The sequence below is a fragment of the Streptopelia decaocto genome, assembly GCF_964273445.1.
Source record: "Streptopelia decaocto genome assembly, chromosome: 3".
In the NCBI taxonomy this organism is placed as follows: domain Eukaryota; kingdom Metazoa; phylum Chordata; class Aves; order Columbiformes; family Columbidae; genus Streptopelia; species Streptopelia decaocto.
This window is the reverse complement of record NC_138656.1, coordinates 107,816,900-107,842,128: the sequence shown is the minus strand read 5'-3', so window position 1 is coordinate 107,842,128 and position 25,229 is coordinate 107,816,900. Positions and strand designations below refer to the sequence as shown.

At 38.6% G+C, this 25,229-nt stretch overlaps 1 protein-coding gene across 1 annotated transcript; it reads right to left on the bottom strand.

Annotated features, from left to right (window-relative positions):
• Positions 1-1,808: 1,808 nt before the first annotated feature.
• Positions 1,809-23,857, bottom strand: DDX1 (DEAD-box helicase 1). Its single transcript, XM_082049648.1, has 26 exons — positions 23,655-23,857; positions 21,664-21,715; positions 20,561-20,624; positions 19,890-19,919; positions 19,528-19,624; positions 17,977-18,024; positions 17,756-17,839; positions 16,758-16,841; positions 16,246-16,322; positions 12,516-12,588; positions 12,324-12,400; positions 11,461-11,575; positions 10,811-10,949; positions 9,725-9,785; positions 8,948-9,046; positions 8,162-8,251; positions 7,424-7,612; positions 6,299-6,350; positions 5,718-5,864; positions 4,908-4,999; positions 4,269-4,341; positions 3,746-3,818; positions 3,588-3,630; positions 3,267-3,362; positions 2,449-2,569; positions 1,809-2,147 (listed from the first exon to the last, which is right to left on the bottom strand). Exons 1-26 carry the CDS (start codon positions 23,668-23,670, stop codon positions 2,017-2,019), a joined length of 2,223 nt encoding a protein of 740 aa, XP_081905774.1. The 5' UTR covers positions 23,671-23,857; the 3' UTR covers positions 1,809-2,016.
• Positions 23,858-25,229: the final 1,372 nt, after the last annotated feature.

The following is a 25,229-nucleotide window of genomic DNA, read 5'->3' as shown; positions in this document are numbered from 1 at the left end:
CCTGCTTTCTGGAAAAATGTGATGTTTTCCATAAAGTTCATGTTTTGAGTACCTTAAGACAGCAATAACTTAAAAGTAATATAAAAACCCCAGATCACATCCCTCAAAACAATTTCAAGTAGTTTATGTGCCATCTCACCTAAATACTTTTCCTAGAGATCATTAGGGCACCAGGGATTTTCTGTTGTTCAGCACAATATACAGTTCAGTTCTTGACATGTCAGCCAACCCTTAAAGGTTCCCAACCAGAAACTCTTTCCCCCTGTACCTCCCTCATGCTGCAATGTTTGAAGGCACATTGGCACAGTCCTCCTGAAAACAAATATACAGTAGGCCATTTTAGTAATTTCAGCTCCTACATCAAGGAAATACAAATTTTAAATAAGTATTGGCGTGTCTAATGTTATACACCTAAAGCGACTTCCATTTTGAGGAATGAAAAGAAGTCATGCTCAACAGCCATAATTTGTAATCATTCACTAAAGTGTGGATGCCCACCAGCTAATCTTGAAAGATATCAGCACTTTGAACATGTAGCAGATTTAGAATAAACGTTACACTCTAACAAAAAGATCAATGCTGGTAATATTTTGATTCCACGTACCTAACATTTCCCCCCGATTTAAAAGCGATCCCCAATTAAATATATAACGTGCACTTTAAACTAGATGGAACTGTTTTAACTCTCAGCTTCAATATGCGAACATGCATGATCTGTTTTCTCCTCTATCTAGAATTATTTCAGGCACTGCAATAAATTGATTTGGATTGATTTAAGGCCAAGAGATTTCATTACTCTTGTCCAACAAGAGAAGACCAATACAACAAATGGCAGAACCTTCTCTTACCAAGTTCTAATGACAAGCACTGTGTGCCTTTCCCTTCCCCTCTCAAAGTATATAAAAGGTATTAAAGAAACTATTCCGGTGACTAGTTGACGATAACACCATAGTCATAGTAAATTTAATACTTACATTTGTTTAATTTGATGAGAAATCTATATATTTTATTATAATAGCTAGGACTCTCTCTGCCCCCTCCAGGCACACACACAAAAAAAGCAGCACAACCTGAATTTGATCTAATTTTCATGGCTTACTACAAAGGGGACTAAATCCGACTGTTTTGTGACTAGAAGTTTTCATGAGGAAGGCAAAAAGTTATTTTCATTTTGCATTGTCAGGCATTTCCAATGACCTTTGATAGTTAGATGACAATTTGCGGGAAAAGTCACTGAAGTTTTTAAATATCATTAGAGGAGTCAGTAGAGAGAAAAGGAAGCTAAAAACCCAAACCGAATCAGACCACAGTAACTTCATCTGAACAAATTCAACCTGCCTGAAAACAGCACAAAAGGCATTAAGTACTTCAACTTAACACTGCTGCATGAAAAAGCTTCAACACAAGTGTGTTAATTCCCTCTGAACTTGGAGTATTGTAGAATTATTCTAGAAATTTAAGACACATGAACTTTGAGAAGCCAAGTAGTATAGAGCCAAAATGCAGCTATCAGCCTAGATTGAAGGTTTTACGGTAACCAATAGCTTCAAATACATACTTCAGGAAGTGTTTTTTTTTTTTCTTCAGTATCTTAAATATAAACAGCTGGGCAAATATGGATGCATCTTTAAAATGCCCAGTATGAAAAATTACAGTACACAGCTAGTTAAGTAAATTTTACATGTATTCTGCATAAAATTAAACTCTCCTTCTTCCAGATTTGTTTAACTATACTTGTATTTTCAACAATGCAAAAAGTCATCCTGCAAATTAATCCTCAAGGCAAGGCAAAATAAGAGAAAAAAAAAAAGCTCAACCATTTCATCTTTTGACCTTTTTATTTATTAAGACAACAGCTAACACAGAGTTAACAATGCTGAACACACTGTTCATCATGCAAGAAGTATATTTAATCTTAATTCTTTTCTAACTACTGCTACTCAGAGATGGTATGGGATTTTTGTATTTGCAGGGCAGAGCATTTATTAACTCAAGCTTGTCTCAAGTGTGGCACAATCAGAATGTTCTGAACAGCTGGTTAGGAAGATAGCCAAGATGTAAGAAAGACGTCTGAGCCTCCTTTTCAAGGGCAGCCAACTCTTGTACTGTAGGTGCCAGAATATCCACATGGCCTTTATACAGTCCACCTGCCAAAACAGACCCAATCTAAATGATGTGTTCAAGGCCATTTTTCAGTGACAGTCATTCAGAAAGTTAAAGGAACTTTGTTAACTTGTTAAAAAAAAAAAAAAAAAAAAAGAACAAAACAGAAACACAGGCATACATACACTTTGGCCACTTGCAACCCATAGGCTGCATGTAACAAATGCAGAAGACAGCAAAGAACTAGCAGGGTTTTTTTGATCTATCATTCTGTAGTTACGCAGCAGGCAACCAGGAAACTGAGCATTGCACGGGAAGGTAATTCAAGAGTAGTGCGTTACTTACCACCCAGAGCTCTTTTCTGCCCATATGTAACTTTACCATCAAAATCATCCACTGGTACTTTTATATCTGGTTCAACTTGGGCAATAGTGCAGTTTAAGTGTTCTTCAATCTCCCCCAGCAACTAAAAAAAAAAAAAAGCCTTGAGGTACTCTTAGAACCTAAGACTTCCGAACAATCACATTCAAGTAGTTTCAACAGGAACTATACGCTGAAAACAACTTCGTCACAGACACCAAAGACTAAAACATTTTTTGCTCAAATGGACTACACAAGTTTTTACATTACCTAGAAACATTTAACATACTACCCTGATTATGTGAGTGTATTTTATAATGAAGAGCTCACAGTCCACGCTTATTTTACCACAGATATTTCATTTACCCTTCTTTAATGTAGAAAGCAGTGAAGCACTGTGAATTTAACAAGTACTCATAGTTGGCACTTAAGCAACACACTATTTCCAAGTTAGAGGAATAACCATTTTAAGTTACTTATGAGTTTTTAAGAAACCATTTAAACAAAAATGCATAAACTAACAATTTGTAACTCTTAACAGCATTTCATCAGGATGACTTTCAAGAAGCTGAAAGTAAGACTCCAATAGAATTGGCTAAGAATATTAAAATAAGCTTTTATAATTAAAGAAATAACTTATTTTTTCCATAACTTGCAAAGTCTGATTCCATTTGAAGAAGAAATGAGAAAACATTATAAAGACACCAAAATTAGCTTTGTACTTCAGCAACACAGCTAGAACATGAACTATATCCCACAGTCCTTTAGGAAATTAGAACATTCTGGTTAAGCAAAACATTTACCTGCATCTCATTGTACCATATGGTACAACCTCCTTCTTCTTTCAGTCTAGTATTATAACACCCTTTTCCACGACTACTGCATACATGATACCAAACCTAGAAATAAAGGAAAACAACTTCTAAACTTTGTGAGATGGTTTAGTACCTTCATTTTGATTAACTATAGCATGAAAAAGAATTCAGATATTTATTTAAATTCCTTTTCAATTAAGCAAGAACGAACAAGCAGTTTTCCAATGCAGGATATTAAAGTCAGACATCAGCTGCAGACAGAACCTCAGTAAATAACGTCTGTTCAATTTTGCTTTGGAGTCTAATTACCTTTTCCTTCTCTTTTGCCACAAGAGAGATTGCCAAACCCATCCTGAAAAATTAGGGGAGAAGGGAGAGAGAAAAATGTACTTAATAACTGTTGCCAACTTATGAAACAACAACAAAATATCAAGAAAACATGGTGACTACTCTGAGTATGCACATACCTCTCAGCTCTGCCGACTCTCCCAATTCGATGAACGTAGTTCTGTTTTTCATCAGGGAGTGTGACATTGATAACTGTATAAGATACAATCCATAGAGAATACAAGATTTTTTTTTTGAAATATATGAGCTAAGGTCACAGACCAGACTCCTAAAATAAATATGATTTTGATTGCTGCAATCCTTCTCCTTGGCCCATATACACACTTTATGTTCTACTACAGCAGTAACAGGTATTATTAGCCACAATACCTACACTTAAGGCTTCCACTATAAAACTGCTTCCTCCATGATTACATTTTGACAAAAGCGGAAAAACAAATGAAGAATCCCCAGCAATGTAAAATATCATGATGTATTTCAGAAGGTATGGTGAACAATCAAAGTTGCAGTTCAAGCCTTTAACATCTATGACTTTTTAAAATGAAGCTGTAAGTCATATACCTGTTTTAAATAGTTGACAGGACTGTAGATACAGTGAAACTGTATGTAATTCAATAGCTTAGTTTAAAAATTAAGTCTTACCATATGGAACACCATGAATATCAATTCCTCTAGCAGCAACATCTGTGCAGATCAAGAAACGGACATCGCCTCTCTACAAAAACAAAGTTGTAAACAAGTGTTGTGCTAAACAAACCAAACAAAATCCCAGGCAATGAGACAGTAGTCTTTTGCATTTACCTCACCTGGAAGCACCTCTGTACATTTAGCAACACTTCAAATAAAGCCTTTCCACAGTGGAATGGTGCTTTTTGAGCATGAACTCATTGGTCAATTTATATCCCTATTTCCTTCCTCAACAGCATAAAGCAAATATAAACTGATGAATGGCTTAATCAAAAGCAAACTGTGTAATATTTAAATAACTTTGCTTTTTTTTAATGTTCAGAAACCAAAGACTTTTAAAATACAATGTAATCTGTCACTGAGCTTAAATTTAGGTTTAATTTATAAGTCCACCTATCCTGTCAATGAAAACTCAAAGGTCATATTGACAGTATAGATTTCCACCCACAGAAATCGTGCCTCACAGAATTTTAGGAAGTGAGTCATAGAGCATTCAAACACAGTTTAATTTAAACGAAGAACTAGCAACACAAATTAACATGATTTCAGATATCAGGAAGTAAGGGAAAAGCCGTCAAGAATGTGCTGCATCACCTTAAATCTTTCCAGGTTTTGCTTTCTTTCTTGAGGTTTTCTGTCACCATGCAGACAGACACATGAGAACTGATGTCCCTTCCTGTCAGGGCCTGAAAGAGTTGCTATGCATTAATAACATCATATATAATTTATGACACAACACCATAAAGAACCAGAAAAAAAGTACATTTTATGGGCAAAAGTAATCTCAGGGGAATGTCACTTAATTTATTAACAACATAAACTTGCTAGTGATAGAGGTACTGGGGAAAACGACAAAATTAAACAAACACCTTTCCTTCCTCCTCCCCAGAGCTGTGTGCAGGCACATCTCCTCACTCCTTCCTAAACATCTCTGTTTTTTCTACATGTGTGTCTTCACCTTTCTCCTCACACGTCCCCTTTCAGTGTCCTCCTGTGTTCTCTCTCACATTTCTCCTTCCATGTCTCCTCATGTGTGCACATTCGTACACATTTCCTCCTTTGTTTCCTGTCCCCAGCAACTATCGCTTTTTCTTATACACATTTCAGCAGAGACACCACAGGCTCCTCTCATTGGTTTAAGTTTTGGTGCACAATGGGTTATTTCCAGCCATTTCAGTGCTGTCTGGAACAGGTACAGGGCATTTCATTACCCCCTCCCACAAAGGGCACCCCTGCAACTCCTTCCTACCATAACCCTGACTTTTATGCCTAGTCAGTGTGTCAAAAAACTTAAGCACAATTTTATTTGTGTGGTGTCCAAACATCAGTGACCTCTGTCATACAATTTTGGCTTTGAAATAAACAGAAAAGCGAGCAGAATATGGTCTTTCAGAAAAATATTACCTCCGCCCTGTTGGATGAAGTACTGCTCCATATTATCGCAATCTATTTTAGTCCTGCAGAAAATAATGGCTTGGTCCATCTTATGTTCTTTGATTGCCCGAACAGTGTACTCTCCTTTTAGAATTTTAATAGCTTCAGACCACATTTCTAAGTAAAAGTAAAGACATTATTTCACTCAAATTGTTTAACAATATGAAGAGACTTTGAACAGCATACATTTCAAGTTTTCCTCTAGCCTTTTAGAAGACAGTTAGACTTTCATTTGCAGAGCAAGTGAGTTACACCTTCAGCTTTTTCCTCACCATGCACCCCTGCTCCAAGGTAATATAATACAGAAAGAACAAAACTACTCAAGAGTTTAAGGTTACTCATACACACCAAACACATTGTTTATATACCTACAAAATACATATTTAAGTTTTTTTCTCTCTCCCATAATTACAGAAACACATTTCTCTTCACAACTAAGAAAATTTTGGAGGAACATGACTCAAGGCTGATATCTACTATAATTTAGCTTTACTTCATAACATTTACAGGATTATTTCACATGCTATTACTTAACTAGTGTTGCCAATTACCTGGAGTGTTAGCACCAGGTCGTGTATTGTCTTTTGCATGTACTTCATCAGTCTAGAAAAAACAAACAAACAAATAAATTCTCCAAGTCATTATTAGTCCATAATTCACAAAGGAAATATTTCACTCTATTAAATTAAAACTAGCAAGAAACTGAAAGTTTAAAAGTAATCTTAGCATTCTGTTCTCCCATCAAACTAGCTAATCTACCTTTAGCTAATGTCTTGATTATAAGCACAAAACTTGTTCATAATAAAAGACAATAAAATAATTTATGTAGACACTGGATAGAAATCAACTGTAAACAAAGTGATGAATAAAAAAGCCAACCAACCAAAAAACACCAAACAAACACTAAACTGAAAACAATGTACTATAAACACAGCTAAATCATACAACAGTTGTTTCTTATTATTTTCCCTATGCTAGGCTGAATCAGATATAAACCTAAAACCCAAGAGAACTAAATTAATGCTAAGGTTTAATGAAGAGGCTTCAACAGACCAAACACAAGGATGCTCCAGAAATAAAGAGGGGTTAAAAAAAAAAAAATATTGATTGCAACTGTGTAAGAGGTGCTGCGAATTAGTTACAGTCCCAGTTAATTCAGAACTTGAAAATTAACAACTTCAACAACCACCACCACCATCTCACATGAATAGGTGTCAGGTTAATGTAGAATTTAAACTTGGGTCTCAAATGTAATTGAAGTTTTAATTGCTCATCTCACACAGGTTAGAGACAAAACTACTTCAGAGAATGATCTATGTTGGAAAGTTTACTTCTTCCCAAACAATCAGAAAAGACACGTACTAACTACAGTTAGGCCACAGACCATTAGCTGTGAAAAAGCAGCACAGTGCCACTGTTCTCTACTACAAATCAGAATGTTGCTCTGGTCAAGATCTTCCTCAATCATGTTTGTAAGACTGAGCCGTTCAGAAGTGGTGTTACGACATCACCAATATCACGATGCTAACTACCATGGGGAAAAAAAAAAAAAAAATTCACATACACTAAGCTGTTTCAATAGTTGGCAAAGAGCCTACAACATTAAACCCCAATTCTGAAGGTTAAAGAAATAAAAGTGGACAAATAATCTGAATTTTCTCCTGCAGACCACTTACGCTGATATGATTCTTGCCAAGTCTTTCCCAGAGTTTGTCAGTTTTTGGATTTACAGGCACAACTACATGGTGTACAGTTTCAGGGACAGAATCTTCTCCTTTCAAATCAACCCAGGTGGGAAAATGCATGATCTTTTCAGACAGTTTTTTCACATCAAAGGAATGTAGTGTTGCAGAACACACAATCACCTGAAAAGAAAAAAGCCATATAGATACCATTGAAGATCAGATTCTCCCACCAAAAACTGTCGGCACAGAACTAGAACAATGTTATGTAGTTTAACAGCATCATGTAGCACAACAGAAGGACACCCTGACTAGCTTTCCTCATCACAGGAATCACCCAGATGACAAGAGTCAAAATACAAAATAAATAACTATTCTCTCACAAAAAATAAAAAAAAGAACATTTAAGAGAAAGAAAGCAGCATTATTGAGAGCTGATGAATCAAGAGTATTAGAGCATGAGAAATTATAACATATGTAGTCACTTATTTTTCAGATATGTTTGTATCTAAATAACTCAAATACTGCCGAATACTGGGCTTCAGGATATAGGATCCTATAAAATACATATGCACAGGCAATCACCGAATGCAATGAAAGTATTAGTTTTGGACAAGAGGTATAACAAACTGTACTTCAAATAAGCTCTACACCGTGTAATAGTCAACAACTGAAAGCAGTGCACACCACACACAGAAACCTCAAACCCAAAACCACAAACAAATTTTATACCTGAAGTCTCTTTCCATCTGAAGTTATCTGAGGAATTTGACTGTGGATCCTGTTTATGAAATCTGAATAACCTTGGAGGAGAAGGCCATCCTACATGGGAATAAAAGAAATAAAGCTGCAATTCTTATTTCTCATTTCTCAGTCTAAACACACACGAGTTAAATAAGCAATACACTTGTAATCTCAGAAATTCTCTTTTTTAATTAGCTGGACAGATCAATGCCTGACTGGGATATTATTACTAAGGAGTTAAAAGAAAAAGTAAAAACTTGGAGTATTTACAAGTACAGCTGCTGTGCTTCACAAGAAATTGAACATCTGTCTCAGCACCTTCTCCTAAATAATACCCCAAGGCATTTCATCTTCGTGAATATTCAGTTGTAGTATAACAGATCAGATAGATGGGCACTCATTTCACAGCATATTGACTACAACATTCATTAGCTTCAAGACCTGCTGAGAAATCAAAAATGTTTCTCTTGCCTTTGTTTTTTCAGGCTCCCTGTACAGCGACAGGGAGAGACTTCACTACCTTGTGAATACGGCCTGATTTCTCTATCAGAAAAAATTCAAACAGCTTTACCAGAACAGCTAAGAGGGAAAAAAAACCCACAGGTTACTATAGCTACAAACAAAAAGAAAATTAATCTGGGATAGCCGATAGGTAGCTAATTGTTCCACTGAAGTACCAAATGCTATAGAACAACGATGTTTCACTGACTCTTTTAGGAAATGTCATATTGTGTTTAAGAACAGAACTTAAGTATCACTTAATTCTCTACATACAGCTTCATCCAGAACCAGGAATCTAACTTGAGATAAATTAAGCTTTCCCGTTGAGACCAGGTCGTCCAGTCTTCCAGGAGTTCCAACGACGATATCCACCTATGAAATACATAAGGGTATGAACTGGTCCCATAACTAACTAGAGGCATTACCATCTTTATATGAATTTAAGACTGAGACAATTATCAGTATGATGCCCTATTTCCTATTAATTATAACTTCATAGAAACTTCCAGTAATTTGCATTAGAGGGTTCTTCTGAGGTCATCTGGTCTCCACTCCCACCATTATATGCAAATCAAGGACAATTTCCAAGTTGCTTTAGGCAGCTGCCCGAGAAAATTTTCAGTATCTTCAAAGAGAGAGATCCCACAACCTCCCTGGGCAACCTGCATTTCAGTTCTATGACCATTTTATCAGCAGAATCTGCTTTAGGTAGGAAGTCTTCCCTTATTTTGGGAAGTGTTGTGACGCTGTTCCCTTCTCCCCGCCCCTGCCTTCCAGTCTGTGAAACTTTGTTATCTGAAGCCAAACAGATTCATTTTCAAATGGGGATAAAATGGGCTAACAGAATTTGACTAAGCACTATAAGCTTAGTCAATTGACAGTTGTCATGGATGTAAAGCAACAAATGCTAGACCAGGGTAAGATGAGCTTGCCATCAACTGCATAATTTCTTTTTATCAAGCTTACAGGTGTTACGAGAAGCACTGTTAGCACCTCTAGCCACAGCATGTTATTCAGAACTCAAATCATATGAACAAAAATATAACTTACTCCTTGTTCCAGTATAGAGAGCTGATCTCTTGCAGCAACCCCACCAATAATCAGCAGTTCCCTAAAATTACATCAACATATTTTAACTTTTGCTAGTTTATTATATTCAGAAGATACATTGAACATCTGACTGAAGACTGTTTTATTAGTAGTTGATGATTAACAGCTCTGAACAGTAACTTTAAGAATAAAAGAATAGGAAAAAAAAATATTTCAAAATTAATCCCTTCATATGTAGTGTACCATGTATTATTCAAGTGAAAGTTTTGTTACCAAATTGTATTTGAATTTGATTACTTTATCAAAATTGTACTAAACACATTAACACCTTAACCAATTTAATCTAAAAAAGAATCTGTTCCCTAAAAAAAAATCTCAAACATAAGTTAATCAACCTGTGTTCTTGAAAGCCAAAAATGCAAATAACAGTAAACTAGGAGAATCTTACATCATAGCTTGCCTCTCCCCACTGCTACTCCCCTGCAATTCCAGTAAAAGCACTCTCGTAAATTGATTGCAGTTTAGAATATGGAGACATTTAAGATTCGTAAGCACAGTCAAAAGAAAAAAATCTTTACAGCAAAGCAGTTTGTAGACAATTCACTTTTCAGAATTGCATCTCCATGCTAATCACCGTAACATCTGTCCTGTGAGCACACTAATGTAAACAGAGCAGACCTCGTACATAACTATTTGTTGGAGATGAAAAACAAACAAAACTAGGGTAGGGGGAGGAGGTGGGACAAAAAGATGGTCAGAAAAGTAAGGCAGTAAGCAGAAGACGTGCTTTTCTTGATTAAAAACATTAAGTATCATACACCTTAGACAATCTCCAGGAAAAAAAAAAATAGATTTGTCATAACAGAGAGATGCAGTCCATAAATAAAACACATCAAAAAAACCCTAACTGGTCTGACTATAGCTGAAAAGTCAGAAGGTTGGTTGGTAGCAGATATTACTGAGGCTATTCTCAGCAGCACTGCAGGTTAAGGTCCACTTAGCTATGAAGTGGAACACCGCTCATCCCTTGCAAAGTTATGTCCACAGACAATACCACAAATACACTTATAACAGATGCACTGCTACCTTAATTTGGGATTATCGACATATTTTTTGAACTGCTTCACATTGTTCAAAGTTTGTTCTGCCAGCTCTCTTGATGGTTCTACAATCAATGCTTTTGGAGCATTTGGAAGGTTCTGTGTTTGAACCACTTGGGCATTTCCTAAATTGGAAAAAAAAAATTAGTTCCATTAAGACAAGCTACATTCCTATCCTGAAATTTTTTACTAGAAACAAACTTGGACTGTTTACTAATAATCTAAAACCTCATGATTCTAAATGCTCCATTAAAGGGCAATATTATCACTCATTCAACTATGAATACTTCCATCTTAATATTCAGAGATTACAAGTGAATCTTGGTATATTGGCCATGCAGTATAATTAATTTCTGTGCAGACCTTAAACTCACACACACACTTACCTTTAAGATTATATTGTTGAGTAACTTAGCTGAGCTTCTCATCTAATGCAATTCTAATTTCAAAATATTAGACTATTTCCAGTTTAAGATTAAGAATATTTGGAATACTTTAAAAAAGCACTAATGTTGCTACCAGTAAAATAATTGTATGACCTCGAGTACAGCAGGAATTAAGCAGTTAAAGTTATCAAAAATGCTCTATAACACAATCTGAATATAGAACTGAGAGAAGTTTAAAAATCTAACCTACCTGAGTGTTGTGATTTCACAACGTTACCATCAGGAGCCTTGCAAAGACCAATATAGCCATCTTTTGGTGGAAACTTGAAATCTTCTTCACCAAAATTAAATTTCAATTCAGCATTCTAGATTTCAACAAAGTTGCATCATAGAGACAGATTTAAGAGACCACGTAAAATGAGAAACAATTCCATAATTTATTTCCCTATGAGAAGACAGCTAGACAAGGAGAAGGTGCTGTTTTCTCCCACCTTACACGCTTCTCTTCCCCAAGTAATTTAAAACCTGCCCGACACTTTGTGCATGATTCCAGCTCTTAAAACTCTTCTTCTACATCAAAACATTCCCACATTTACAGATACATGGGAACTCTTTGGACTTGTACATTTCTCTGACCACCAAAATGTTTTGCTAAAACCTTCACTCAGTAAGAGATCTTCCCAGAGAGACTAACTCCAGAAAGACACGAACTACTACACTACTGTAACACTGAGAATAAACAAAGACGGAATTTTGGCACTTTCAAGTTATTTGCTTATATCCCTTGAATCATAGTGTATCTAAGTTCAAGACAAGCAAGACAGCACTGGTACTAGGAATTACTTATCCATGCTATTCTACCCTTATATTCAAGTTTAAGTATATAAATTTGAACTTAAATATTCAATATTTAACTTGAACAGTACTAGTCAAAGCTAACAGACTGTGGTGACCACTCTAATAGTGAAATATTGGGAGATCAAAGGAAACAGAGAGTGTACAAGCACAACCAAAGTAATTGTGGGTCACTGTGCAAGCTTTATATGTAAGTATTAGTTACCAAAGCTAGAACAATTTTCATGATTTTACACATCTGTGATACTCCCAAGTTACCTTCAGTACACAAGCTGCAAAAAGCGCCTGGTTCCTTATGTGTGGTGGGATTTCAAATGCAAGGCCAAGGTCCTTCCCTGAAAGCAGCATTAGTTCAGTGAGACTTGGCATGTGTGCGCATCCTTCTCCCTGCCCCTCCCCCAATACAAACATCCCAATAAAATTCCAAAAAAGAAAGTGAGTAAAACTTACCATTTTTGGAAAATTTTATTTGTCCTTTATCTATGTCTAGATAACACCCAATTGTATCATGCATAGTGAATTCCTGTAACAAATAGAAATTCATGAAGCTGAGAGATTTAAGTGTTCAGTGAACTGAAAAAAGTAACGTTCTGTCAACTTTTACAATTTTACCACTTCTCCCTACTAAATGCTGTTTTTTTGAGAGAAACAAGTTCAATTTATTCCAATAATACTGCTGTAAATATCATGCATATTTTAATCTGATTGGAAATCTTCAGTGAACTGCCCAATTTATCTTTGATATTTAAGCATTTATTGCTGCTTTAAATTTACTTTAAAGTCAAACACTTGGACAATGATAAATTTAAGTCATTTACCTGGAAGTACTCTGCATTACAGAAAAGTGCATTAATCATGTATTTATTAGCCAATGTAATCTAAGCTTAGGGCACCAAAGATGGTAACAGAAAACTACATTTAGACTATACCAAAAGACTAACTTTTGCAGGAGGTACTATATGCATATTATGCGTACTTCAGTACTTCATTCGAATATGCTGAAATCGGTTGATTGTAAAGGTATTCAATAAAATCTGTATATTATAAAGTGCATCTAATTCAACAGCTCAGAACTCACTACTATAAGAAAAAAAATTTACAACAGTGATAAAAGTTGCGAGTTATGTGGCACTGAGTGTTCATTAATATCACAAACACATTTGAGTTTCTGCTGTATTATCCATATTTATATAAATTATGCTTAAACATCTGAACTCTTGACCGGCATACTGCACAAAAACCACCAGAGGTATTCCTAGTAGACACTTTCAGAAGTGTACGTTAAAGTAACAGTTTCAATGGTAAACCCAACTCAACAGCCAGAAGTTGTTTCTTCTCATATTTAAGTGGAAACTCCTGTGTTCCAGTTTGTACCCATTGCTCCTTGTCCTATCATTGGTTGTCACTGAGAAGAGCCTGGCTCCATCCTCCTGACACTCACCCTTTACGTATTTGTAAACATGAATGAAGTCACCCCTCAGTCTCCTCCAAGCTAAAGAGACCCAGCTCCCTCAGCCTTTCCTCATAAACGAGATGCTCCACTCCCTTCATCATCTTTGTGGCTCTGCGCTGGACTCTCTCCAGCAGTTCCCTGTCCTTCTTGAACTGAGGGGCCCAGAACTGGACACAATATTCCAGATGCAGTCTCACCAGGGCAGAGTAGAGGGGGAGGAGAATCTCTCTCAACCTACTAACAAACCCCCTTCTAATACACCCCAGGATGCCATTGGCCTCCTTGGCCACAAGGGCACAGTGCTGGCTCATGGTCATCCTGCTGTCCATCAGGACTCCCAGGTCCCTTTCCCCTACACTGCTCTCCAACAGGTCATTCTCCAACTTATACTGGAACCTGGGGTTGTTCCTGCCCAGATGCAACACTCTACACTTTCCCTTGTTATATTTCATTAAATTTTTCCCTGTCCAACTCTCCAGCCTGTCCAGGTCTTGCTGGATGGCAGCACAGCCTTCTGGCATGTCAGCCACTCCTCCCAGTTTGGTGTCATCAGTAAACTTGCTGACAGTGCACTCTATTCCCTCGTCCAAATCGTTGATGAATATACTGAATAATACAGGCCCCAGTACTGATTCCTGAGGCACTCCACTAGATACAGGCTTCCAACTTGACTCTGCTCCATTGACCATGACTCTCTGGCTTCTTTCCTTCAGCCAGTTCACAGTCCAGCTCACTACCCGATCACCCAGTCCACACTTCCTCAGTTTAGCAGTGAGGATGCTGTGGGAGACTGTGTCAAATGCTTTATCGAAATCAAGACAGACCACATCCACTGCTTTGCTGTCATCTCTCCACCTCGTTATGTCCTCATAAAAGGCTATGAGGTTGGTCAAGCACAACTTCTCCTTGGTGAAGCCATGCTGACTGCCGCTAATGACTGTCTTACCTTTGATATGCCTTGAGATGGCACCAAGGATAAGTTGTTCCATCAGTTTCCCAGGGATGGAGGTGAGGCTGACCGGTCTATAATTACCTGAGTCCTCCTTCTTGTCCCTTTTTGAAGACTGAAGTGACATTTATTTTCCTGCAGTCCTCACGCACCTCTCCCGTTTCCCACAACTTAGCAAAGATGATGGAGAGTGGTCCAGCAATGACCTCAGCCAGCTCCCTCAGCACCCACGGGTGCATTCCATCCAGACCCATGGATTTATGGATGTCCAGACTGCTTAGTTGCTGCCTAACCCAGCCCTCATCAACCAAGGCAACCTCCTCCGTTGTCCTGACTTCCTCTGGGGCCTCAGAGGTACGGGGCTCCTCAGGACAGCCTCCTCCCATGATCTATAAACTCTCCTCTTCCATTTGAGCTTACCCAGCAGTTTCCTGTTTAACCACGCAGGTCTCCTGGCTCCCTTCCTTGACTTCCTACGTGAGCCTGGTAGAAGCAGTCCCTGAACACTAACCAACTATCTTGGGCCCCTTTACCTTCAAGCAGCCTTGCCCATGGGATTTCCCCTAGCAATTGCTTGAAAAGGCCAGAGTTGGCCCCACTGAAGTCCAGGGTTGCAATTCTGCTTGCTATTCTGTTCCTGCCACACAAGATCCTGAACTCCACCATCTCATGGTCACTGCAGCCAAGGCAGCCCTCAACCTTTACTGCTTCAACCAGACCCTCCCTGCTAGTGAGGATGAGATCCAGCAGTGCATCTCTCCTAGTTGGCTTCTCCACCATTTGCATCAGGAAGTTATCATCAATACACTGGAGGAACCTCCTGGACTATGGCTGGCTAGCTGAGTAGTCCTTCCAGCAAACATCAGGGAAGTTAAAATCCCCCACTACAACCAGGGCCTGTGATTGTGAGGCTTCTCTCAGCTGTCTGCAGAAGGCCTCATCAAATTCCTCACCCTGATCTAGTGGCCTGTAATAGACACCCACAACAGTATCACCCCTGTCAGCCTGCCCCTTAATTCTCACCCACAGACTCTCAACTCTCTCTCCTCATCCACCTCGGACAGCACTCAATACATTGTAGTTGCTCTCTCACGTAAAGAACAACTCCACCACCTCGCGTGGCTGGCCAGAACACTGGAACAGGCTGCCCAGGGAGGCTGTGGAGTCTCCTTCTCTGCAGACACTCAAAACACCTTCCTGTGCAACCTTGTCTAGGTGCTCCTGCTCTGGCAGGGGGATTGGACTAGATGACCTTTCAAGGTGCCTTCCAATACCTAGCATTCTGTGATTCAATGAAATAAAGCATTACTAATTACATCTTATTAACATTTAAGTATGTGTTTTGATGTACTGGAGAGTTGTGTGATTACTTCTACTTTAATTATCAGTAAACAGGATACGATGCCCTTGCTTAGACAATCACCAAGGTATACAGGCTGCCTGGCATTGTTTGAGCTAACGCGGAAACTAAGTCAAGAAATAAATCTGAGAGATGAGTTCACCTCTAATCTGTAACACACAGAAAAGGTTTATCTTCTAAACAAGAGTCAATATATTTGCGGTCTAGCCACAATCACATGCCTCAAGCTGACGACTGCTTTTGTTAAGCCTGTTAACGTGCTCTAAAATCCAAAAATCCTTCAATATCTCATAGTAATTTTGTTCAGTGATCTACCCTTAAAAGTTAGCACTATTACAAGACAGTTGATTGTTACAGCACAGAACCAACATGCAAAAACCTTTCATAACATTTCCACCAATAATCAATTCAAGCTTACCTCACCATAGCTGTCAAATTGCTTGTTGTGAGATTTCTTACCAGTGCCACCAAAGCCAAAGCCAAACTTATCAGTACCTGAAGACAAGACAAAACACAGCTTTTTGTCTTTTGGATGACAAGTTACATTTCTTCCTCATTGTATCAGCAACTGAAACCTCTAACAGTACCATGTAAAAAAATAATACACAGTGCTAACTAAAGAATTCTAGCTTTGATATACCCTAAATTAGTAATTTTGTACCAGTACATTTATTGCTTTTACTCGTGTCCAGTCATCTTCATTAAAAATTCAAAATAAAAGGGATAAAGTCCCAAGAGACAAGAATCTTTGCCATCACCTAAGCAGATTTCCTCTTAGAAGAAAAGCAACACTTGTAAAACAACTTTTAAATTCCCTGATATTGCTATCCTTCCCAAGGGGCCCATTCTCTGCAAGACTACAACAGTATTCCAGCCATTCCATGCAAATACAAAACTGGCTATGGAATTCTTCTTTTGAAGGAAACTCACCCAAATCCAGTGAAGCCTGCATAGTCGACCAACCAACTCTGCACAAGCCTTGGTCATGACAGGAAACTTCATAGTAGTATTTCCCTTTAAAAGACAAAGAAAGGATCCAAAATGACACCTAAATTTCAGTTTCACCAAGGTGATTCAGTTTGTTTACTTCCACGACCATGCAAATCTAATTTCCACCCCAACTGAAGAGTGTAACAAAATCCCGTCTTGCGTTAGTGTGAAAAGGTTGTGTGGGTACCTATATATGTACGGAAGAAACAAATTATCAGAGAACAGCAGGCAAAAGAGAGAAAAAGTACATGCTGAGAGATCGTGTGTGAAAGGCTCCAAGTGAGTGATAAGCTAGAGAGATCAGTGCTTCTATTGAATCCACAAGAACTGCTAAGCTCTGCTGAATCAGTACACGACCACCAGCATGCACTAGTGCCAACAAATGGTTGTGTAACTTGAACCACATCCAACTGGCTGCTATGTACAGACAGATTACAGGATTATCTGCACACCTGATGAAATGAGACCATTTGAGGGTCTTTCTGAACACCCATCTAGAACCACTGGGGTATCAGTGTGACTCTGCTTTCGAGTAAGGAGCTGTGATTGGCCTCTCAATTCTTGCTTTTACCATGTAACCATGAAAATTGTGCATGTATCTGTGTGAGGTGTGCAAGGAAACAACTGGAAATACTGTGTGAGTAGCTATTTCCTATTAATAACACCTTAATAAAATGTGTTCTAATTAATACTAGCTACGATTCTGTCTGCTCTGACTCAATCACCTATAAAGGAAAAAGTAATTTACAACACAAGGAGAGTAAAACAAAGGTATTTGTCATTCCAAAGTTTTCAGCTAGCAATAAATTGAGTAATGGCACACTTGCCCAGATGTTTAATAAGCTTTAAATGCAACCATCTATATTAACAATGGGTGAGAAGCAGGCATTTCACTTGAAACTTCTAGAAGTCTCTAAAATGCATAATTTTATATTTACCTTTAGTCACGCCTCTAGTTGCTCTGCATCCATGCCATTCTTTTACCTCTCTGCTTTGACAACACAAACCATCCGATCCAATTGCTGAAAATTACAAGACAACTTTAGTTAAAGAAAGCCCCTCTCTAACTGCTTTTAAAAGAAATTTTCATGCATACTTTCTTCTAGTTAATTATTTTTTTCATCAAGCAAACATTTTAGGTAGCATTAGGACTACTCACCAAAAGCCGATCCTCTATCATACGGGTTCATTTGCCATTTATTGAGAACTAGGTTTGGAAGACAGCAACAGAAAAAGCATTAAACCAACGTGATAAGCCTGGAAAACTCAAATCAGAAATTCATATTTGCTCTATAGTGTTTGGCTTAATTTTCTGGGGAACCAGCTTTGTTCCAATGCAATTCATACATGGTCAAAACGAAGGCCTGCAACTTGAAGGAGGGGCACAGATACATTAGCAAAGGTATTCTATGAAATTTTGGATTATTCCATTAAGGAGAGCACAGATTAAGTTACTTAAAAATACAACTGAAAACAATGAAGACATTTTTAAAATAAGCCAAAGTTCCACATAATCAAAATCAAATACAGCTAGAAAATATCCAAAGCTACAATAAGAGCAATAAATTTGAAATGTATTTCCTATTTGTGTTCCAAGTTTACATTAAAGAATTTTTCAGGGTATCAGTTAAAATGTCATTACTGAAGAGGTAACATACATGCACATATAGCATGTAAAATTTGACTTAATTTTTCATATGCCAAATAACATGTTGCAGTAAAATCCAGAAGTTCCACGACATATGGATTTTTTTATACAATTAGATGCCATTTCAGTTAGGATTACTGACTGTATTTACACAACATTATTTCAAGGAGGTTTTTTTTTTAAGTTGGCTGTAATGTCACCACTTTATTGGTAGTTATAACGAACCTAAAAGATAAGAACTTCTGTAACATCTTCAAAGTGGTGTTTGTGCAGCTACAGTCACTTACCTAAACCTCAATCTATAAATATCACAGACTGGGCCTGGTTACCAGCTTTCAAGTTGTAAACTTATTCAAATGGATGTATAATAGGCCCTCAAACACTGTGATGACATTATCAAGGTTACAATCCATTTTATTTCAGTGGATTCTGGCCCTGTGCGTTTCTTGCTCAGTTTAATGTTTACTAGCTCAAATCTGCAGCAACTCAAGATGTTGTTATTCAGCTTCCAAACCTACCTAGGTGCCAAAAGGAATGCAACAGCTTTATTCAGCACAGCAGGATTGAAAGACACACTCCAGTGCTACCCCAGCCACACAAAAATAAGTTTGACCCTAGAAGAGCTTTCTGCTCAAGCTCCTCCAAGAGGCCCAAACCAACTGTGTGGAGTCACCGCTGATGTCTCATCTATCCCTGCAACTGAAAGACTTTCTTAAACTTTTTTTTAAGATGGACGCTACTACCTCTCCACATCTTGCAATGCACTAAACCAGTATGGCTTTCAGAAGAACACTGAAGAGCATGGTGTGGATCAGCCAGCCTTGATCATTACAAAGAGACCGAGTTCAAATGCACCCCAGTTCTTTCCATGACTACACTACTAAATTTATATACAGTGTTTTATAAAATCCGGGGTGATGATATTTCATTTACACTATCCCAAAATAAGGAAAAAATACTTATCTAATGGCAAGTTAAGTTAAGTTTACTTTGGGAGGTGATGGAATTGACATTAATTAACAGTGTTCCAAGCTTGAGAAGTGTGACATACAAAAAACTTACCTGCCCCACCGGTTTTAATAGTTGCTTTCCCTTTCTTGCCTTCCATCTGGTCCTTCAGCGTTTCATAGACAATCTGGATAACTGGAATGCTAAAAGCCTAAAATGCAAAGTTATTTTCATTCCACAATTTATACGGATATTTCCAGATACAAGGTCAGCCTAGTTTTCAGTTGCAATACTCAGCATCAGAGACACTTTAAAACGTGACTGTGCGCGTTTATAAAGACTATTAATAGTACTGCTTAAATATATACACAACACACACATGTTCTCTCTGTATATACGTGTACACACAAGCACACACACCTCCTCTCACCACTTAAAAACTTTTACTTTCTGCTAATATAAGTTGGATTACTTACACCAGTTTTTCCACTCCCTGTTTCAGCAGCCTGTAGGAAGAAAAATTTAAGAGTTTAATCAGGGTTGCAACTTACACTGTAAGGCCTGTTCTACAGTTCTTATTAAATAACTATAAACTAAGTTTACTTTTACTTCTGCATAATACAGAAAATCTTAGAGAATAATGCCATTGCTTCACACAAATTAGATGCAAATACAAACACAGAAAACTTTGACAGTACCTAAAAAAAAACCAAAAACAAAAAACAACAACCCTCAGAAAAACTATCTGTATTTCTGGAGGTGATAAAGAAGATTACAGGAAGCATTACTTTGGTTACAGAATCAAAAACACTGACATCTACAAAAGATGTGATGAACAGGCATGCTAATCTGGTATCTTCAAGGATATTGATATTGAAGCATTTGTTTAGGCAGTATCAGTCATGTTCCATGTCAGGTGTTTATGACAAAAAGGAGAGTAGCCTAGAAAGAATGAACCCCATCTGCAACAACAGCTGGAAGCACACCAGAAAGTCAAAGAGGTTTTTAGCTGAAAAATATACTTTCCTATTGAAAAAAGACAAGAGACCTAGTCTAACTATGGGTCCTTCTGGAAAGAAGGGAACTGACACACAAACAAGAATTAAGACACAAGCTTTCTAGGATTAGGGCTATCCCGCACACATACCATAAGTACATCGCCACCTCCCAGGATCAGTGGGATGGATTCTGCTTGGATATCCGTAGGCAGACTACAGGAAAGAACACGTTAACACAAATTGATGATACCAGTAAAAGAAACGATTTTTGTTTATATAGGAACCCACAAAAACCACGGTCATCTGCAAGATGGGAAATAGCAGGTAAATGTTATTCTTCCTGATTTGCAGCTAAGGAAGTGAAAAGGATTCCATTTGCAAGGAGAATGTGGACCAAGAACTGTACCTTGACAGGAAGTGACTAGTGGATTCAGCTGCACTCTGACAACAGGGCTACATCTCACATTGCTATGCTAAACTATAAAAGAAACAGATCAATCATCTATTTCCTGTTTTACTTTCTTCAAATGAGTTTCGTTTCTAAAGCCACTTGCACAGTGGCTATTTAAAACTGGAAAAGAAAGTAAAGATAGCTAAATGTAACCAGCATTTTCAGACAGCCGCAGCCAAATAATACCATGCATATGAGAAAAGAAATACATACACTAAGATTGTCCATACTGACAACATTCTGAATGACAATTCAAAACAAGCTCTGAAGTCAAATATTTTAGCCAAACAAGTAACTAAAACCAGGAAGAATAACTTTTGTAGAAGATTGACACACAAGCATCAACTTTGAAGAACACAAATTCAGACCACACTCTGCAAAACATTTACTAAACTAGCATCAATCATGTGACAATATTTCATCCAATAATCCCACAACACACACACACACACACAAAAACCCAACAAAAACAAAAAACACCACACAAACCAAAACAACAACAACAAAAACCAAAACCAAAACACAACACCAAAAAAACCCAGAAGCACAGAGGCTTTTATGAAACAAATGACACTGGAGTATAAGCGGTCATGCTTTGCTCGCCCAAGTTTACCATTGCAGTCACAGTTTGCGTGCTTTGGTCATTCACACTAAAAAGAAGTGCATGAGATGCAATGACAGTCAAAGGAAAACACAGATCTACTTTGTTTTAATGTGACAGCAGAGGTATTTTAAGAAGCATGTCATATATCACTGAAAGGCAAACTAGTTTTTGCCGGGCCCAAATGCATTCCTACTTACAGCCAGTCCATCTCCTCCACTGCTTGAGCTATCTCAGGCATAACACCCATTTCTGCAACACAAGAAAAAAGGAACAAGCAGTGTTATTTACCTCAATACAGCCCAAAAGATTTTCAAGCATCAACACTTCTAACTACAGACAAGAATAAAAAAGCACTGGTTTTGGCAACAGCACATGCAGCCTTCTCAACAGAACTCAAATGATAAATAAGAAACATTCTCCCTCTCCCACACAGAGCTTTGACAGCTGTCCCCACTTATACTGGAGTAAGTCAGGCATATACTAGGCACAGGAGCAGGTGCTGATACAGCAGCAAATCAAACACACTGGGAACTGAGTGCCATTTCAAGGGCAAGGCACTTATCTTTGCACATTGAAGGACAATGCCTACACAAACAACAGGGAAGACTTTGTTAATCATAAATATCCTGACTCTCTCTACAGCTGAGAGTTTTCAAATAACAGAATAAAACCTGCCTCATATAAGGATTCAAATTTGAGAAAGCGAAGTTTCTTTTCACCCAATCATGCCTTACACACTCACAGCAGATACATTAACTAGACAATGCTTTGATTTTCATACAGTGACTAATCACATCCATCTCTGAAAGGTTTTTTTCCTTAGAGGCCCTTCTGGTAAACACACGCCAAGGTCTGATAGTTGTACTGCAGATACAAGTTAAATATGAAGCCACATAATAATGTTTGTACATTAATAAACAAATTCTACTTAAATAAAAAATAATGAGAAACCTGCAGCTATTCAACGTGGTAAGAGGAAAGCAAGTGTTAACCAACTCAAACAACAGCATTATACCATCAAAAGAACAATTTAGCTGCTGTTTGTATTTTTCAGGTGCATAGGGTTACTCTAATAAATCCATTTCTTTAGATATGAATATACACCTTCCTAAATAGAACTTTTACGTGCTAGCCTTTACACTGTCACATGCTGGGTTTGACACATCCCATACACACGTACAGACAGAGAGCTAGGCTGACATTATTGATTTATGCAGCCAAAAAATATTCTTCCATTTGCTATAACACAAATGCTAAAAGAAACATGTTTATTTCTAACATGACTGCAGAAAGGTTTAATATTTTCAGGCTTTAGCCTGTACTCCTAGAAAATCAGACAATCTACATAAGCAAAAAAACTTTTCTCCATAGCATGAAAAGTACCTATTGATTCCAAATTATACATAAATCCCCACACTTTTTCCTTTTTTAATACACTTCAATTTCACATAGTTTAATTCAATATAAAGTACAAGATTTTAATCCAACAATGACACTATGACATTTTCCTCAACTCTAACCAAATTAATCCCGCTGTCCAGCATCTAAACTGTAGCTCAATGGAAGAAGCTTCAGCATTTTCCCTCATGATTAGACGTTTAAAAAAATCAGTTACAATAAGCAAATCATAAACCTCATATGCATTAAAATTTTACCCGAATGTTGACTGATCGGCTATGTGTGCACATAGGTGCATGGGGGGTGGTTAAACAGTGATGCTTTCTCCTTAGAATGCTTCAGCAGTGAACTTTCAGATTACAGTTAAGACTTGCATTTCAAGCCACATCACAGACCAGAGCTGCTCCTATAAAATCCATTTGCTACCCACTGCAATACACAGCACAATCAGAAAGCAGCTGGCCTAAGGAACCATTACGACTTTCATGCAGCTCCGTTTGCCGGATGCTCACACACCACATATGCGCTAAAACCTGCAAATCCATTTCGATAACCACTGCCGAAGGCCTCCGAAAGCCCTAGGGGCCGGCAAGAGCAATGACAGCCCCACAGGCCTCTCGACCGTAATCCTGCTACGCGGTAAATCTCAGAATCTGGGCCCGTCCGCGGCGGGGACACCGGGAACTGCCACCCCCACAAGGCATCGCCAGGCCTAGAGGCAGGAAGAGATGCCGGTGCTTTGCTACCGGCGGCACAGTCGACACCCCCCAGCTGCCCCAGCACCACGTACCCGAAAACGCCGCCATCTTCGCACCACGAACGCCACCACCCACCACCCGCAGGGCGCAAGCGCCGAGCCCGTCCGCGGTTTAATGGCGTCGGGTGGGAGGCAGGAGGCGCCGCGCCGAGCGTTCCGGGGCCGGCCGGGGTGCGCAGCCTACGGGCACGGGGACGCGGACGCGGGCTCCGGCGTGGTCCCGCGGCTAATACACCAGGGCCAATATCGAAGGAGGAATTATATTTGTTCTGGTTGCGGATCTGGAATATTATGTCCAGTTCTGGGCCCCTCAGTTCAAGAAGGACAGAGAACCGCTGGAGAGAGTCCAGCGCAGGGCAATGAAGATGGTTAAGGGAACGGAACATCTTCCTTATGAGGAAAGGCTGAGGGAGCTGTGTCTCTTTAGCTTGGAGGAGACTGAAAGACGACCTCATAATGTTTATAAATACATAAAGGGTGAGTGTCACGAGGATGGAGCCAGGCTCTTCTCAGTGACAACCAATGATAGGACAAGGGGCAATGGGCACAAACTGGAACACAGGAGGTTCCACTTAAATTTGAGAGGAAACTTCTTCACAGTGAGGGTGACAGAGCCTGGAACAGGCTGCCCAGGAAGGTTGTGAAGTCTTCCTCTTGGGAGACATTAGAAATCCGCCTGGACACATTCCTGTGTAACCTCATCTAGGTGTTCCTGCTCCAGCGGGGGGATTGAACTACATGATCTTTCAAGGTCCCTTCCAATCCCTAACATTCTGTGATTCTGTGATCTAGTCCAACCCACCTGTTAAAGCAGGTTCACCAAAGCAGATCATACAGGAATGTGTCCAAGTGGGTTATGAATGTCTCCAGAGAAGCCTTTCTCAAATTCAGATCGTTATATGATACAGGGTTTTTTTTAATGTCAATTGAAAACTTGACTTCTATAAAGCTGTACGTGCTGTTGCCAGAAACAGTGCTTTTTTATTTTTGTCTCTACAACCTCTCTGGGCAGCCTGTTCCAGTACTCTGGCACCCTTAGAATATTCAGATGGAACGTCCTGTGCTTCAGTCTGTGCCCGTTGCCCCTCATCCTATCATTGGGCACCACTGAAAGGAGTCTGGTCCATCCTCTTGACACTCACCCTTGAGATATCTATGAACATTGATAAGATCCTCTCAGCCTTCTCTTCTCCAGGCTGAACAGACCCAGCTCTCTCAGTCTCTCCTCATTTTTAGAGGACACTCAGGTCACCTGCTCACGATTTCACAATTTTTTTCTGAAAGCCCAGCATGTTGGTTTTTTCTTTTCCCTGCAAATCAAAGCTGAAGTATGTGGTGCCAGGCCCTGTTGTGGCAGGTTCATAGGGACAGCAAAGTCAAGAGAACATATATCCCAGTTAACACCTGGAGGTTACCTGGGGGCGTTTATATTTTAAACACAAAGCGTGTCTTTACAATGAGCATATGCTTTACATTTGTGTAGAGCACTGTCATATTTCCATTTCATCGGTGTAATTCACATTTGCATAGCTTTCTACAATAAGCATGTTTGGCAGAACATATTCTGGGTTTTACATGAGCAGAAGTACCTTCACACATAGGTAACAC

Bases quoted from the DNA above. Each gene is read 5' to 3' on its own strand.
- DDX1 (XM_082049648.1), bottom strand. The intron at 5,865-6,298 runs GTAATTGGCAAC...ACTTTTACTTAG, and splicing joins ACCTGGTGCTAACACTCCAG to AAATGTGGTCTGAAGCTATT. The intron at 5,000-5,717 runs GTAATATTTTTC...CAACTCTTTCAG, and splicing joins CTTCATCCAACAGGGCGGAG to GCCCTGACAGGAAGGGACAT.